This window comes from Cimex lectularius, unplaced genomic scaffold (genome assembly GCF_000648675.2).
Source record: "Cimex lectularius strain Harlan isolate CLEC.00 unplaced genomic scaffold, Clec_2.1 scaffold173, whole genome shotgun sequence".
Taxonomy (NCBI): Eukaryota; Metazoa; Arthropoda; class Insecta; order Hemiptera; family Cimicidae; genus Cimex; species Cimex lectularius.
The window spans coordinates 805,858-822,358 of NW_019392800.1; the positions used below are offsets into that span (position 1 = coordinate 805,858).

Consider the following 16,501-nt stretch of genomic DNA (forward strand, 5'->3'; position numbering starts at 1 on the left):
CCACAATCTAACCAATTTTTTAAACCTTACCCAACCTAACCTAACATACATAACACATTTTTAACCCTAACGTAACAACCCACATTTAACCCTTACCCAATTTTACATTACACATCTTTAAACCAACCTAACGTAATGCATCTTTAACCCTTAACCCAACCTAATGTAATGCATCTTTAATCCTAACCTATAAGAATAGTTAAATGTAGAGTGAGTACATCAATTCAGTGGATGAAAACTATGATTCTACTCTCAAACGTTTTTCACCTTATTACCTCGGACCTCAAAGTACACTTAAGTACCCCTGTAATTAAGAAGCAGAGTTTGCACAGGGGTCTTAAAATAAAAGGAAAGGAACAAAGTAAAAACAAATTAAACTTTCCTACACTTTTATTGAAAAAGCGAATATAGTACACATATATTCCTTTAAAGACATTCCCTTGAAAGACAAGCTTTATATTAGGGGATAAATGAAATTTACCATGCGGCTTTGGCGGGTGTCCGTTGAGCACTCTCATGTCCTGCTTGCTCTTTCCCTTCTCCTGCTTCTCTTATGTTGATTTCTGGGTTGGACCCGGGACAGCAGTTATCTGGATTTCGAGCTCTCAAATGCTTATGGTCAGAGTGAATTAAAATCAGTAAGTTTTCCAACGTGAATTGCAATTCTTAGCTTTAACCTCACCTAACCTTACTCATGCGCACTCATCGGTAATGTAAAATTGTAGAGGTGAAAATGATCACACAAAAAATAGAACAAAAGACAAATTGTTAGTGTAACAAGACTTGATTGTATTGTAAAAGTAATTTTTCTTGCTAGTTAAATTGAACAACTCAAATATTTTTTATTTTGTTATGCAGAAGCCAAAAAAAGGACATCATAAAGGAGAAGAAAATGAAAGGAAAAGTACATTAAGTAAGCTGCCACCGTTAATAGCAAAACTGAAACCAAGTAGTAAAGTTGAATGCAGATCAGAAAGTGATGGTAATTAAATTGAATTTATTATTTTAATATTCCATAATAAACCATGGATTGTATTTACTCGATATGTTTTAGTGTTGTATGAGGGGCTCAAAAGAGCCCAAAGGTCTCGTTTGGAAGACCAGAGGGGGACAGAAATAAATTTTGAGCTACCCGATTTTTTGAAGGTAAATACCAAGAAAGCTACACAACTTTAGATTTACGGTTATATAATTTAAAGAATAATGAAGAGAGGTTTACATTTAAACAAAACTGAATTATATTTATTGGCTGGGGTTAAAACAATTAAGGTAAATGTTTACGCTATCCAATGCACGAGTGAAGCACGTTTTTTATTTATTTTTTAAAAGTTGAATTTAGTGTAGCACTTAATTTATTTTACTACACTGTGTTTTACTTCCGGCTGATATGAAATAGCTTAATACCACTTATGAATTACATGTTTGTCGTTGCTTAAGGTATATTTTAAAGTTCCTTACAAGGCTTTAAAAGCTGGCAAGTTGGAAGTGGGTGTACTTTTTACGAGTAGTTAGAACATGTAATTTAGTATAATTGTAGCATGACATGAACCTCTAAGGTTCTTCTACGCCATTTATTTACTGTGCTTAATAATAGTGAAAGAACACTGTAACTGATATAACAATTTATGCATATATTTTTGTCTTTTGATAATTTTTTTAAGTGTAAAAATACACTCGAACTTTCCCAAGTGGACACTTTTAATAACCGGACTTTAGTCAGGAAAGTGCCGTTAATAAACAGACACAGGCACTATGTTTGTATTGGCTTGTAAAATAAGTCCAGTTGTCTGTACATTTCCTCTTGATTTGTCACAATTAAGAGTGTAATTTGCTGCATTTAACATTACTTTCCTAAGAGCTAAGTCTTTGTTGCATAAAAACAGGAAACAATAGTCTGATGTCTATGTTGGACTTGGAATTCCAGCCAGTTCAATTTTATGTCTGTGTGGTGATTAGTGACTGCTAATCGATAATTATTCAGAAATCGTGAGATGCGGTCTGGTGTGTTAGGTTTCAGAAAAACATTTTCTTTATCGTGATCGTATCTCAATCTTTATTGAGATCATCTTCAGGGCCTGGGATTTACAAACATTGTTTACATTTGATAAATACATTTAGGATGTGGAAACTGGAAAAAATCATTTCACCACAAGAACATAAAGATATACAAACAGATCCTCCATAACAATCTCTACTCTAAACACATAATTAACAGAATAATCAACAATTACAACTCAACACTAACACCATCCACTATTACTAATAATACTACATTAAGTCTATCAAAAACAAACCAGCATACATTTCCATGCCATTTATTCAAGGCCTATCCCATAAATTAAACACATTTCTCTCGTCCGATAACTTCAAAATAGCTTTCAAAAACAATCCAAACACTTTTTTCCAAAATTAAAGATCCCACACCAATAACAAATAAATCTGACGTAATCTACAAGATCAACTGTTTAAACTGTCCGGCAAATTACATCGGTCTTACATCTCAATATCTGGACAAGAGAGTAAAGCAACATATCTATGATTGCAAAAAACCTAAGCCAAATCCTACAGCACTCGCTACCCACCATTTTGAACACCAACACAATTTTGACTTCAACAATCCAAAAATATTACATACAGAACAAAACAAACATAAACGTAATTTCTTAGAAATGGTTTATATCAACAGAGATAAACACAGCATCAATTACAGAACAGATAACATATTTATATCATCACATTACATTCCACACATCAAATATTTTTCACATAATCTAATTTCCTAACAATTTAGCTTTCTTTTTCCTATTTATCCCTTTCTATATAATCCTGAAAGGATAATCTGGCCGAACCATTACCAACACATTGTTTCCCTTCGTCAGTTCTTTTCACCTCAAAGAAGCCGACGCCTTATACAAAAATGTCTTTTCTATATCGACTTCCTTCTCCACCCCTTCAAAATCCAACGTATATAAACATAAAACAGCAAAATCTCACTGGCACTCTCACCACAACACGCAAGAATGGCACAATTAGACAGAAGACAAACACTTTGAGCCCTGAAGATGATCTCAATAAAGATCGAAACGTTGGCACGATAAAGAAAATGTTTTTCTGAAACCTAATCTCACCAGACCGCATCTCACGATTTCTGAATAATTTATGTCTATGGTGAAAACGAAAGGAGAGGTTGCAAGTTACCACCTTCTGTATTGTGTGTATCTTTTTTTCTGTGGGATTTTGCTGCACTGTCATAAAATAAGGAACCATAGTCTAAGCGAGAACAAAAGTGGGCAGGGTATATTATCAGACATATGGTTAAGGTTAAAAGGAGTCTCTTTACGACATTGATCACTGTGGCCAATATTTTTCTATTGAGCTCTTTGTCAAGCTTAAGGCCTTTTTTCAGATCCCAAAGCTTAAGAACTCCTCATCCTTCAGGCCTTAGCTTTTCCACTCCCAGGAGTAAGTATCTCAGCTTGCGTAGGCCTTTGCACCAGCAGAGGACATGTTTTCCTGTTTCTTCTTTTTTCTGGATTCTATCTATATGCCTCTGCAGGGTACAGTTAGCAGTCCTATTATCATTCTTGTTCTACCTAGGATGTTTTAGTAGTTCCGCCATTGGTTTCTGCAGTGACCTTTGGATTAACATTTTAACCAAGGACTTCTTAACCCAACCTTCTCTGATGGATCTACAGATCTTCATTTTTTAGCAGTTTGATATGTTGCAAAGGGTTTAGGGTCGATTGATGTCTTCATCAAAATTTCCTTGATCAATTTAACAGCCTCATCTTTGCTCTTCTGCCCTATGTAACCACCAAACAAGGGTAATTTGTTGTCCCTAATGTCTGATAGGACCTTTATGCAATCCCAAATGGCTCTGGACGTCACTACCAATGATCCATGCCTTAGCCCAAATAAATTCTTTTGATGGTATTACTCAGCCCTTCTTAACCTGAAAGACAGTGGCATATTGGCCAAGGCTTATATGAATTTTAGTCTTTAAACCTATGATTAAGTGTGCACCATTGATTTGTAGCAATGAATTAAGGTTTTTAGTTGAAATGAAAAAAAGTTAATGGCACGAGCGGGATTCGAACCCACGATCTTCGGCTAGATACGCCGCTGCTCTACCACTTGAGCTATCGTGACCTCGATCCACTCGGACATCAACTTCCTATCTCAACCCCACCTTATGAGTTTTCCCTCCTTGAAAAATGGCAAAAAGGAGGGAAAACTCATAAGGTGGGGTTGAGATAGATAGGAACTTGATGTCCGAGTGAATCGAGGTCACGATAGCTCAAGTGGTAGAGCAGTGGCGTATCTAGCCGAAGATCGTGGGTTCGAATCCCGCTCGTGCCATTAACTTTTTTTCATCTCAACTAAAAACCTTCATTAATTGTAATAATTTAATTGGTCAAGCGGACCACGAAATTAGTGAATGAATTGATTTGTAGACTCGCATTGTAAAATATGGGAAGTTCGACTGTATATTTATTATTTTATATGAAGTAAAATTTATCAATTTTAGTTAAACATTGTTTAGATGTGATTTAAAAAAAATTAATATATCTGTTGATTTATTTTTAAAAAGAATTCTTTTGGCAGGACAAAGAAAATTCGCCTCAAGGTGGAAAGAAATTGTGTAAACTGAGAGGTGGTGATGGCGAAGAATCAAATGCCAAGCTCCTCCCGAACGAATCAAACGGTAATTGTGATAATGAAAACACCAATAAAACATTTCCAGCCGAATATCACTTCACCGAGACATCCTTAGAGGATCTCGTCCATCTACAAAATCACCAGCCGCAATTGACTGACCCACCTCCGCCTCTTCCACCCAAGCCGAAAAACCTTTCAGGCGCCACATCTTGGACATGTTTGAATGAGCCTAAACCAAGGGCGAGAACGCGCAGAACGGTATACCTGGACCAGCCTAGTAGCAGTTTTGTTTAAGGTTCATTACAATGGGTTTGATAAAAACACTTATTCTTTTATAAATTAAAGTTAATAATGTGTTTTGTCATTTTGTAATTAATTATTGTACATAATGTAATTATGTATTTTTACCTTTTTTTGTGTGTTTAAATTACCAGTATACTGTATAGAACTAAATACTATTGATTTTTTAAATTATACAGTTTGTATTGTGCCTAATTAATTAAAGGATTAATCAGAGTAGGTTTAATCTAAACCATACCTGATGTTTTATTTCTTAGTCTTTTGTTAAGGCAAGGCTTTTGGTGGCCTTTTGAGAAATGTAAATTATAAATATTCTCAGTCTAGTATAAAATTACTAATTTATTCCTTTACTTATAAGTTGTTTTCTTCTTTAATACGACTAAAGTATTTGAATTATATAAATTGTCCCTCTAATCGAAGAGCTTTCAGTTTTCAAGTAAATATTTTCACCAAGTTTAATAAGGTTTATCGTTCTTTCTAACTTATTTTTAATTGCATACTAATACGTTTATTTTTATATTTGTTTTTGTAATTTTTATATCGCATTTGGTTATTATATTTACATCTTGACCATTTGTGAGAGTTGTAATTATTATGAAATTTATATTCTGCACTGATATTTTAGGCTCCCGTTTTGAAAGGGAAATTATTTTTTATTTTTGTATATACTATTTAAAAATAATATTATTTTTCTAATCAGAGTCCAATTTTTCATTTATTAAACTTTTATTTATTTAATTAAATCAGCATAGTCAAAGGTTCATTTTATGTAAAGAGCGCGGTTAAACCGTGATTTGCTATTATTATTTTTTTCTTCACAGAACGATTTATATCCAAACATCTTATAACCTTAAAGGTATCAAAGTTTGACCGTAAAAACATGTTTTGTACTTCTTGTACGAAATGTAAGGAAGAAAGTGTTTTTTAAACTTATTTTTTTGATTGTTAATCTCTCAAAATTGAGTAGTTTATAAATACTCTAAATAAGTTTTGTAGTTTATGCATTAATTTTACTTTTTTTTGTGTTTCTTTTATTGATTATTTTTATTGTGTAAATTTTTAGGACTTTTAGAAGAATGTAGGTTGTCTTTTTACAATAAAATCCATAATTTTGGCAACATTGTGCCATAGTCGCAAAGGATTTTTTTTTCTGAAAAATATTTTTTTAAATTTTATTACGTCTATATAAAATAAAATGTTAAATAATTTTTTTTTCGAAAAAATCCTGCTTTGCTAAATTTATGGATTTTATTGGTAAAAACAACCTATATCTAAAGTGGCCTAACAAATGACACAAAAAATTTCTATTGTCTAAAAAAAAAATCTAAATGCAGTCATTCCAAGTTTCCATTTATTTATTTAATTAATTTTTTTTATTATAAACTCAAGGAATTAATCCATTATAAACACTACAGTTATGAAAATGTTATAAATTACAGCCATAAAATGTAACCATCTTTTGTTTTGAAAATAAAAATAAAAACATCGTTCACAATGTTTCTTGTAGTGCGCTATTTCACAAGTTGATCACTAATTTATAGCCACCTGGTTTGAAGATTGAACATCCACTCGTCGACTAATGACGAACAAACAGTCATTATAAATTCTATGGTTGATACATTAACTCAATTACATCGTTGTGTACTTTTCCTGAATCAACACAATGAAGTATCAATGTCGAATATTGCCATTGCTAATTGAAAAGTTTAGAAAAACAAATAATATAAAGTCTATTTATAAAATTTAAAAAATAAAGGTACCCGGGACTTCCAAATGAAAGCTGTTATCTACAATGGATCCAATTTTCCTCTCGTTTGTAAAAAGTGGTCGTTAAAAAACACAAAAGTTAGGTAGAGCATACAAGGATATCGAATTATCTCATACAATGCAGTGAGAACTACCAATTGACTTAAAGACAGGAATTCACCCACCAGTACCATCCAGGAAATGGCCACAGCCTTATATTTTTCTTTCTTAAATAAATAATTTGTAGTCTGTACATATTGAAACCTCAAATATGAGAATATGTTTTATTTCTCCTGGTCATTGGTTTTTGCTTTATCAGGGATATTCAGCCAGATCTATTGAAATGCCAGTGTCTAAACTAAGTGGCTAACTATCTAACTAAGTAAATGAATAAATTGACTAATTACAATTAATTAAGGTTTTTAGTTGAGATAAAAAAGTCAATGGTACGAGCGGGATTCGAACCCATAATCTTCGGCTTGATAAGCCTCTGCTCTACCACTTGAGCTATCGTGACCTTGATCCACTCGGACACCAACTTCCCATCTCAACCCCACCTTTTGAATTTTTCCTCCTTTTTGCTATATTTCAAATGTCGTGTAATCGGGTAGGATTCTCAACGACAAATAAAATGGCCACGGTGAGCTTTAGTGAAGTATACTTCATTTTTAATCATTAAATTAAAAAAAATGGCAAAAAGGAGGGAAAATTCAAAAGGTGCGGTTGAGATGGGAAGTTGGTGTCCGAGTGGATCGAGGTCATGATAGATCAAGTGGTAGAGCAGCGGCGTATCAAGCCGAAGATCGTGGGTTCGAATCCCGCTCGTGCCATTGACTTTTTTCTCAACTAAAAACCTTAATTAATTGTAATATATTGATTGTTCAAGCGGACCACGAAATTAGTGAATAAATTGACTAATAATCGAGTAAACAACTTAAACACTAATGTCACAGTTTTTAAGTATTTGAACAAGGCGTCATAGACTTTCATGTCACCCTCTGCCAGCAGCGAGCTCAAGTTTAGTGGCCTTTTTACTTGCCCCAGGGCCTCCATTTCTCTCAGAAATTGGTCTCGCTGGGCCCCATATTCAGTGCAGCGCACTCGTATATGATCAAGGCTCTTTTCTACATTGCACAGTTTGGCGATGTTCTACAGTTAATCATGTATAAATATGAACCACATGGCATGAGCAAAGAGGAGTCTTGTAATGTTGGTGATAATAAGAACTTTCTGTAGAATCTGTAGAACTTTCTTGCTGTGCCCACTTTTTCCACATCTCTTTTGACATGGTTTTTAACATCACCGACGATCCTTCAATGGTTACCTCCTTTCTTTACTACTCTTTCATTATGTACCAATCATTATCCTGGACAATATGAAACACCTCGAATTTCAGGCTTTTAAGCATTTATTCTCTCTGCATACTAATCAGTCACTTTCTGTATCTCGTTACCTATCGACGATGTAAGAACATATTAGCGCATATTTGCCGTCAATTGAAACAGTTTTTCCCTTCTTAGCTGAGTGTTAGATTTTAGGAGAGATTCATCTATTACACCTTGGCTCCATCACTCTCTCAAGAGTCTAAATCATCGAGCTGTTAAATGATTTGGATCCCCGGGCTCTCACAAGGCATTCTCGCCATGCTTGGAAGTATAGATACATTTAGTCCAGGAATTTAATTTTTAATTTCTTATACACATTTTCTTTATTACATAGTACAGTCATATAAAATAGTTAATGATCTAGAAGATAAAACTCGTTACTTTTCTATGTATTTATTTTTATTATTGTTATATTGTACAATTAATACATGTATAACCAGAGTTCTACTTTTAATTTCAAATTTTGACAATTAATTAAGGTTTTTAGTTGAGATGAAAAAAAGTCAATGGCACGAGCGGGATTCGAACCCACAACCTTCGGCTAGATACGCCGCTGCTCTACCACTTGAGCTATCGTGACCCCGATCCACTCGGACATCAACTTCCCATCTCAACCCCACCTTATGAGTTTTCCCTCCTTTTTGCCATTTTTCTCTCAACTAAAAACCTTAATTAATTGTAATATATTAATTGGTCAAGCGGACCACGAAATTAGTGAATTTAATGATAAAATCTCTGACAACAGATGGATTTAATTCCAAGTTGTATATTCTTTTATAAATATGTTTCATTGACATGTACAAAATTGTAAAATAAAGCATTTCTATCTATATATCTATGTACACATATTTCAGGTACTCTCAATAAGAAAAATGCAATGTGCGATAACAAATATAAAGTTTATTCCATGCAGGAAAACAATATGTACATAAATACATCAACACACGTATTCACCTGTGCACGACATTGAAATAAATGAGAAAAAATTATTAGGGATCTAAAAAATATAAAATTTATAAAAATAATAAATTAAATAACACAGACGTAGATGGTAATAAATCAGCATTTTATAGTTTCAGCTTTCTCCAAGAACATAGTTATGAGAGCTTTGTCCGGTTTTTCAACTGCTGGAAATTTTGTTGGGGAGGAATTGCTTGAGACACTTCATTTCGCTATTGGATCATATTCTGTGATTTTGTCCTTCAATGTTTGAGCTAACGAAGATTTCTCCAATTTTTATTATTGTCCATTCCTGATTTTCTTCTATTGTATCTCTTCTTCATCCTCTTTTGTGGTTGATCTCCTCTAGAACTTAACTAAGGGGCAACCGCAGATGAGTGAAAGCGTGGATAACAAGAATCTACTGTATATTAAAAACAAAAATGAGACAAACTAAGGAGACTGCTGGTTTTATATCATGTTATTTCAAAGAATGGACCTACAAGACGACTAACTGGCGCATTGGACACAGAGACGTTTTTTGTCCAGGGAGACTGGAGTATTTGATGATAAATCCCCCTAGACTTAATTTTGGTATATTCGTTTGTCTACAAACTGATAAATAATATTGGCTGTATTTGATCTCTTGACTTTCCTCTTGTAACAGACAGCAGTTTACATCCATCCAGGCTTCTCCTCGTATTTTTATTTTCCTTTTCTTTTTCTTTTTTCTATGAATGCCTTTACCATAAGCATATACTTGCAAATTTTGATATTTCATATGCCCTCTTGGTATTGGCCTGCATCTTTTTGTCTTGTCATATGGCTTCCATTCAGCGAATCTTTTTGCCCAGTTTTCCTCCTCCTGACATGATGACGTCCCCGCATTTAGTTTTTTCTTTTGTAGCCCAAACTTCTTATTTATTTATTTTTCAAATCCTCTTATCACTAGTATGCGTCTTTCATTGTTCTTTGTGAGATTGTTAGCAACTTCTCTGATTTCTCTGTGATGTAAACTGTAAGGGTATGGCATCAAGCACTTTCCTTTTTATATCAATTGAAACGTTTCTCTTGAAAATTTAATTATACGACCAGGTCTCTCAAAGGCAATTTTTTGACCAAGGTGTATGATTTCACGCACCCATTCCATTTTTTCTTCGTCTAATCTCTTCCAATTCCCTGCTGATGATGACGATGATCAAAGAATACTAGGAAGGAGATACCTTGTAGCTTGTACTTTTCCTAGTTCCTTAGTTCACTTCTGTAACTCTATTTTTATTTTATGAAAGGCCTTTGATTATTATTGGTACAGTTATTTGCCCTCGGTTTTCTTGGTTATGTAAACCCTAGGTTATGTACAGGTTTATTTAACCAAGAAAACCCAGGGAAAAGAACTGTACCAATAAAAATGAAAGGCCTTTTGAAAAAGAAGAATGGAGTTATTGAGCACATGTCCTCTGCTGGTGCAAAGGCCTATGCAGGCTGAGGTGCTTTCTCCTGGGAGTGGAAAGGCTAAAGCATCCATTTTATGTAGATGTCTTCTCAGATGCCAGTGATCGGTACTCTTATTTTGCCAGTCTTGGTGAACGTTTTTTTATCTTAAGGTTGCTGGATATGGCACCTTTAGAGTTTGTCGATCTTTCCATTTGTCTTTTATGGGATCCATTCTGGATCGAGGGGTGGTCTGTGTTTGTTTCTGTCATTCCAAGTATAGATTCAAGGCCAATGTTGGTCCTGCAGATCCTCTGGCCAGTTTGTCTCCTTTTTTATTACCAAAAAATTCTTTGTGTCTTGGCGCCCAAGAAATCTTAGGTTGCTGTGTTTTAAGACAATCTTAAAAGAAGTTACACTTCTAAAAAAACTCCTCGTAAGAACAGACAGCCAAGAAGTTGTAAAAACATTAGCATTTAACAAGGTCACACTCAAAGTAGTTTGTGAATACATCCAACACCTACAAAACGTGGCAAAACATGTTTAATAATACATTGTTACATGAACAAATCTAGAGGAGTATCTGCAAGAGAATAGGCCCAGAATCTATAATTGGGATAACAATAGCCAACATAAGAGTCTTCAATCTACAAGGTCTACACAAAAGGAAGGAGAAATAGACCAGATCTAGAAGTTCCTGACACAGTAATTGTTTTATCATAATCTTGCTGTGTCTTGTGTGTGACTTTGTCCAACTCTGCTTTTTTTTATCCATTATGAGATGTAGAATTCTGTTTATTTCTGTCATCCTGAACCCAGTATAGGTCCAGGATCTATAGTTGGGCCTGAAGATCCTCCTCTGGCCAGATTGTCTGCTCTTTCATTACCAAAAATTCTTTTGTGTTCTGGTACCCAATATATCAAGTTGTACGTTTCTCGAGTTTTTGAGATTTTGGATGTATTCACTATCTATGTGAACTTTTTTACATGCAAATTTTTATTTTACCTGCTTGGCTATCTAATCCTATGAGGATTTTTTTGGCAGTTTTCTTTTAAGGTTTTCTAAATTTTCAGCTTGACCCTTGGGGAAGGCGATGGGTTCATCTTTAAGGTTGGGTGCTTTTAGCTTTAGCTTCTCATTGTCAAGGGTATGATAGTTTCTAAGGATTGAGGCTTGAACCCATTTTCTCACACCAACTTTCTACTATGTTTAACTACTTATTAAAGTGTCTTCTTTTGGATTTTTTTGTTTCCTCCTGTACTAGTTCCTAACCAATGGTTTGGAGGCCCCTGTAGACCGTTCAATGATGATATTGTAAGGACGACCTGGTCTACAATTTTTTTTTAAATTTCTCGCCTATCATTTATTTCTTAATCAACTTAGACATGATAAAATTTGTAGATTTGATTATGTATTAATGAATTTTTGCCTTGTTGCTTTGTTTGTTCCTCATTCTACATTAAATTTTTTTACCCTTAAATTTGACTATATTTACGATTGTACGATTAGAAATGATCCAGGGAATCGTTCGAAAGGCCAAAACAACCAAATGTAACGATGATCTTTTTAAGAAGGACGTCCCAAGTTAAAAATTGAAAATTCCAAGACAACCAGGCACAATTCGGCGTATCCAAGGCGGTGCAGACGTCGTCGGCTCGCTTCGAATCGACCGGCTTTGTTTGGTTGATCAATATAATCCTCGGTTTATTCACGGCTGAACCAGTGTGCGACTGGCTAGCACAAGTTCAGTACAGTTCTTTCATAATCTTCCTTATAAACCCTCCCTTACCTTGAACAAAGAAAATTAAAAAAAAAAAGAAAAAGAAAAGGATCAACTGTAAGTAAAAGCACGGTAACTTTGGGTGGATGGCATTTGGCATCACGAGCAATGTATCTCAATATAGTTGAGCTTTAGCACCTTTGTATGCTTTTGTTTTCAAAAATATTTTGCACCTGATCTTACATATTAGGTGTTATTTATTTTTTAAAGAATGACTATGTTTATTTATTATTCGATCCTTTTCAGACCTTACAAAATGGCGTAATTAATTTTTATATTAAAAAAAATGTAAAACAGGTTTTTTTTTGTATCAAACTGAACAATAAAACAGTACTTTCTAAATAGAAAGAATATATGAGCATATATATGAATAATATAAATATAATAACAATCTAATACATTTTCTACCCTAGAGACGATAATTGTATCGAAATGTTTAAACAATCCTGAGATATAATTGTTCATCGAATGTTGAACCAAATGGGGGTTCTGAGTTGTGAGTTGAGAATATAAGATGTAAGTAACTTATGCATCTGGAAAACTAGCATCGATCCAAAGTTTTAAGTGATTTGTTTCATCATAAAGATGGTCCGATTTGTCTTTTTTAAACCCTTTCATTTCATGACCATATGTTTATAGGAAAGCGCATGATACACATAAAAGTTTTTGGACTGGCCATCTTACAAAGATTGGCTTTATTTTAATTTTGCTTCAGCTTGCAATGAATTATCGGGAATTTTTCACAAGTCGAATAAAGGACATAATCGATAAAATAGGAATGGCCTTGGATGAATAAAATCCACTTGTTTATCACGAAAAACACATTAGAACATAAAAGGCATGATGTTGTACAACCATATAACAATTAAAACACTACACTGTACAAAAACACACGGAATTAATAACTCATTAATATGCAAAAGCTGCGCAATAAATTCTTCCTGGCAATGGTGCAGAAGAATGGCATTATGGTTGTTAACGATCATGTTGTTCTGCCTATCCTCGCTTTTTTGGCCACTAGAACGCGTTTAAGCTTCTCGACATCTTCGGATTTTTAGATCGCCCAGATTCATTCAAAGGGGATTCAAGGGATGATGAAACCAATTGATTTTAATGGCCTCCTGTAAAAAACTATAGCCAAATCTAAATAGTACACTGTGAGGCAAAAACTGGCCACCCACGTTTTTAGTAATTACTTGCAATCGTTATAATTTTTAATTTTTGTTGTTTACTGGATACTAAAGAAGAATAGAAATGTTGCAACAATGGAAACAATGAAGAAAATATTCAATTCAGTACGGAGTGTTTCCTTCTCATGCGGTTGATCACCGCTTGCTTGCATTCTACGTGGCATTGATGTTATGAAGTTTTGAATTCACTGCTGTGGAATATTTTCATTCTCCTCCAACAGCTCCATTCTTAATTCCCGCACATTCTTTACGATTTGTTACCCTCCTTGACACTCCCAAGGTGTTCGATAGGGTTTAAGTCGGGACCACATACTGGCCACTCCAAACATTGAATTGAATTTCCAAGTAGTCACCATACTAGCTAGCACCAAACCGTCGCCAATTAATGGCATATAAGTAACAACTTCTTCTGATAACACATCTTCAATGTATCGCGCAGATGTTAGGGAATCCTCGATGAATATCAAGTTTGTGCGACCTTCCATAGAAATGCCTGCCCAAACCATAACACCACCACCTCCATAGCTTCTCCGGAGTGAAAATGTTACGAGGATATATCACTCTCCTGTTCTTCTCCGAACTCTCCCTCGGCTGTCAGAAGACCTCAAACAAAACCTTGATTCATTCGAAAACAAGATTTTAATCCAATCTTGCTCAGACCAATTGATGTGGTTTCTTGCGAAACTTAACCGAGGTGTTCTCTGCCTTGTTAGAAGTTCTGGACCAGTGCCCGGCCGTATCGAACGTAATCTAGCTTCTGAAAGTCTTCTCTTTATTGTTGAAGTCGTTGCTTGATCTCAACATTGCTTCCCGTACACTCGGTCGTCCTGACAAGGACAATGAGGGATCTTTAACGTCCGCACCTAGCCTATTCGGCCTCATCGGACGTTTTGATTCTCAAGATGAGATCTGACGCACCTCCGCATACGACATAAGGGTGTTACTGCCGGATCCGCTCCGTCCGCGGTTTTGTTTAAAGTTTAGTTTAAAACCACCCCCTAGAAGAGACCGCCTATGGTAAAAGCCTCCAATCGAGCTCAGCCTACACCTTCGTGCAAAGCATACTCGAGTAGGAGCAACCGATTCACTACCTGTTCCTATCCGCCACTACTCACGCATTCGAGGGACTTTTCAGCATAATCATGCGTCATAATGCGTCCTCAACGCTTATACGCTGCCGTCCGATCCGCCATATCCTGTGAGGCCGGGTGTATAACGATGGTCATGCGCAAGTTTCGTGAGAAGGTCACAGATAGAAGACAGCCTCTTTTCTAAATACCCAGCCAGGGGTCTCACCACAGCCAACTACGAGTCCATTCCGGTTGTAAACCTTGGAACATTTCTGTTACCCCGTAGTGCAGATGGTTATGCACCCTCCCCCGTCTATGCAGACAGGATCTGGTGACCTAACCCTCGTGTGCCTCTGATAAGGCACCCGCCGACCCGAGGCCGACACGAGTACAGCTTGTGCTTTAGAGAGGTTGCCAAGCCCTCAGGGCAACACCATTATTTTGCGTCCGGACACCCCCTTTGTAGACAACAATAAAACGATCATCTCTCTGGTATATGACACGATGGCGACCTGATCCATGCCTTCTTGAGTAACCTCCCGTATCTTGGTAGCGTTGCAAGACTCTTCGGGCAGTTGTTCTGCGAACGTTAAGCACCCTGTTTCTTGAAAGAAGCTTGATTTCGTCCATCTTCCAATAATGCTATGATTCTAGCAAACTCCAACCGAAAAACCAACAAAGAAGAGATTGACAATACAAAGATTTATTTGCAAAAGCCACAAGTGGGAGATTTCATTGGTGTTTTATTTACCTCTATCCTTTATAACGGACCAAATATTGTTGTATGATAATCAATGGAGGATTGTGTAAGAGATAATTAAAAATATTAAGGGTGGCCACTTTTCTTGCTTCTCAGTGTATTAATGGCCACCAGAAGGACCTTCGAAGATTGAAACAATCTGATGGACTAAATACTAAACAAAAAAACAAGCTACCCAAAAATTAGGCACCGTGCTGAGATTAGAATTTTAAAAAAGGGAAATTGACAGCAACCCTATCAGCTGCGTTAGAAACGTTATTAAACCACTGTTGGAAATATCGAAGACGCTAGGCAAAGATCATACAGACTCCAGACAAAAAATGAAGATTAAATATTTCGAAACTACCATCAGAACCCTAGGTAAATCGTGGTAACTGAAACTAAAAATGGCACAATGGAAAAATAATAATAAGACCTAAGAAATCTTATGGCACACTAATGTGGTGGACGAAATGTCCTTAGTGCAGCGGAGACAGACAATAAGGTGGTCATCTAACATTAAACCTCCGTTGGAATATCCAAGAAAAACTCACACAGACGCACAGAGACAGATTTCTCCGTGTTGTTTGCCGGGTGATGAACCTGTTATTTGGTCTGCATAACCTCCCTGTTTTGGCCTGTCGTTTCGGCTTCTTGACATCTTCACTGATTAGTATTTGATTTTTAGAAATGGCGAGAATAGGACGACTTGGAAGATCAGGGACGATGAAACTGCTGACTGAATGTTAATAACGGTCTAAGGAACCTTCACGTCTAAACCTCTACCGTACTACCTAATTTATTAATTAATACTTAATTATTTAATCTAGTAAGATCAGACAGCCAAAAGGCCTTTAAAAACTTTAGCACACAAGGTCACCCAAAATATACCCACAAAACCTGGCAAAACATGTTTAACAATGTCACTGTGCCAGAACCAAGGTAGTTTTGGTAATGAACAAGCAGACTGTCCAGAGAAGGATCTGCAAGACCCAGAAAAAAAAGCCTTCTTTATTTCACTATTTATTAACTATTTCTAGTGCATTATCTTGCAGTTGAGCCCTTTCTTGGGTTTCTCGATGCTTATTTTCCTAGGTTTTAGTAAAATCTTTCCCAAGTGGCTGTATCGTTTTCTGGCTAATACTTTTCCAGTTACGTAAGACGTGTTCCAGGCTTGCTGTTTCATGGAAGATTCGACAAATTTCTGTTTCCATTTTTTAAAGTGGTAAATGAACGGAAAATAGGTAGTACAATAAGTAAA

The 16,501-nt window shown here is 35.6% G+C and overlaps 1 protein-coding gene across 4 annotated transcripts in view; it reads left to right on the plus strand.

The window, feature by feature from the left end:
* LOC106666617 (regulator of G-protein signaling loco) overlaps window positions 1–6,440 on the plus strand; it is a 37,171-nt gene extending 30,731 nt beyond the window's left edge. For 3 of the 4 annotated variants that reach the window (XM_014393918.2, XM_014393917.2, XM_014393920.2), the window contains exons 12-14: window positions 859–982; window positions 1,055–1,146; window positions 4,606–6,440. In XM_014393918.2, the coding sequence (XP_014249404.1) occupies window positions 859–982; window positions 1,055–1,146; window positions 4,606–4,953 (564 nt within the window). In that variant the 3' untranslated portion in view covers window positions 4,954–6,440. The remainder of the gene's footprint in view (window positions 1–858; window positions 983–1,054; window positions 1,147–4,605) is intronic. The other variant, XM_014393919.2, reaches the window with a different exon arrangement.
* Window positions 6,441–16,501: the final 10,061 nt, after the last annotated feature.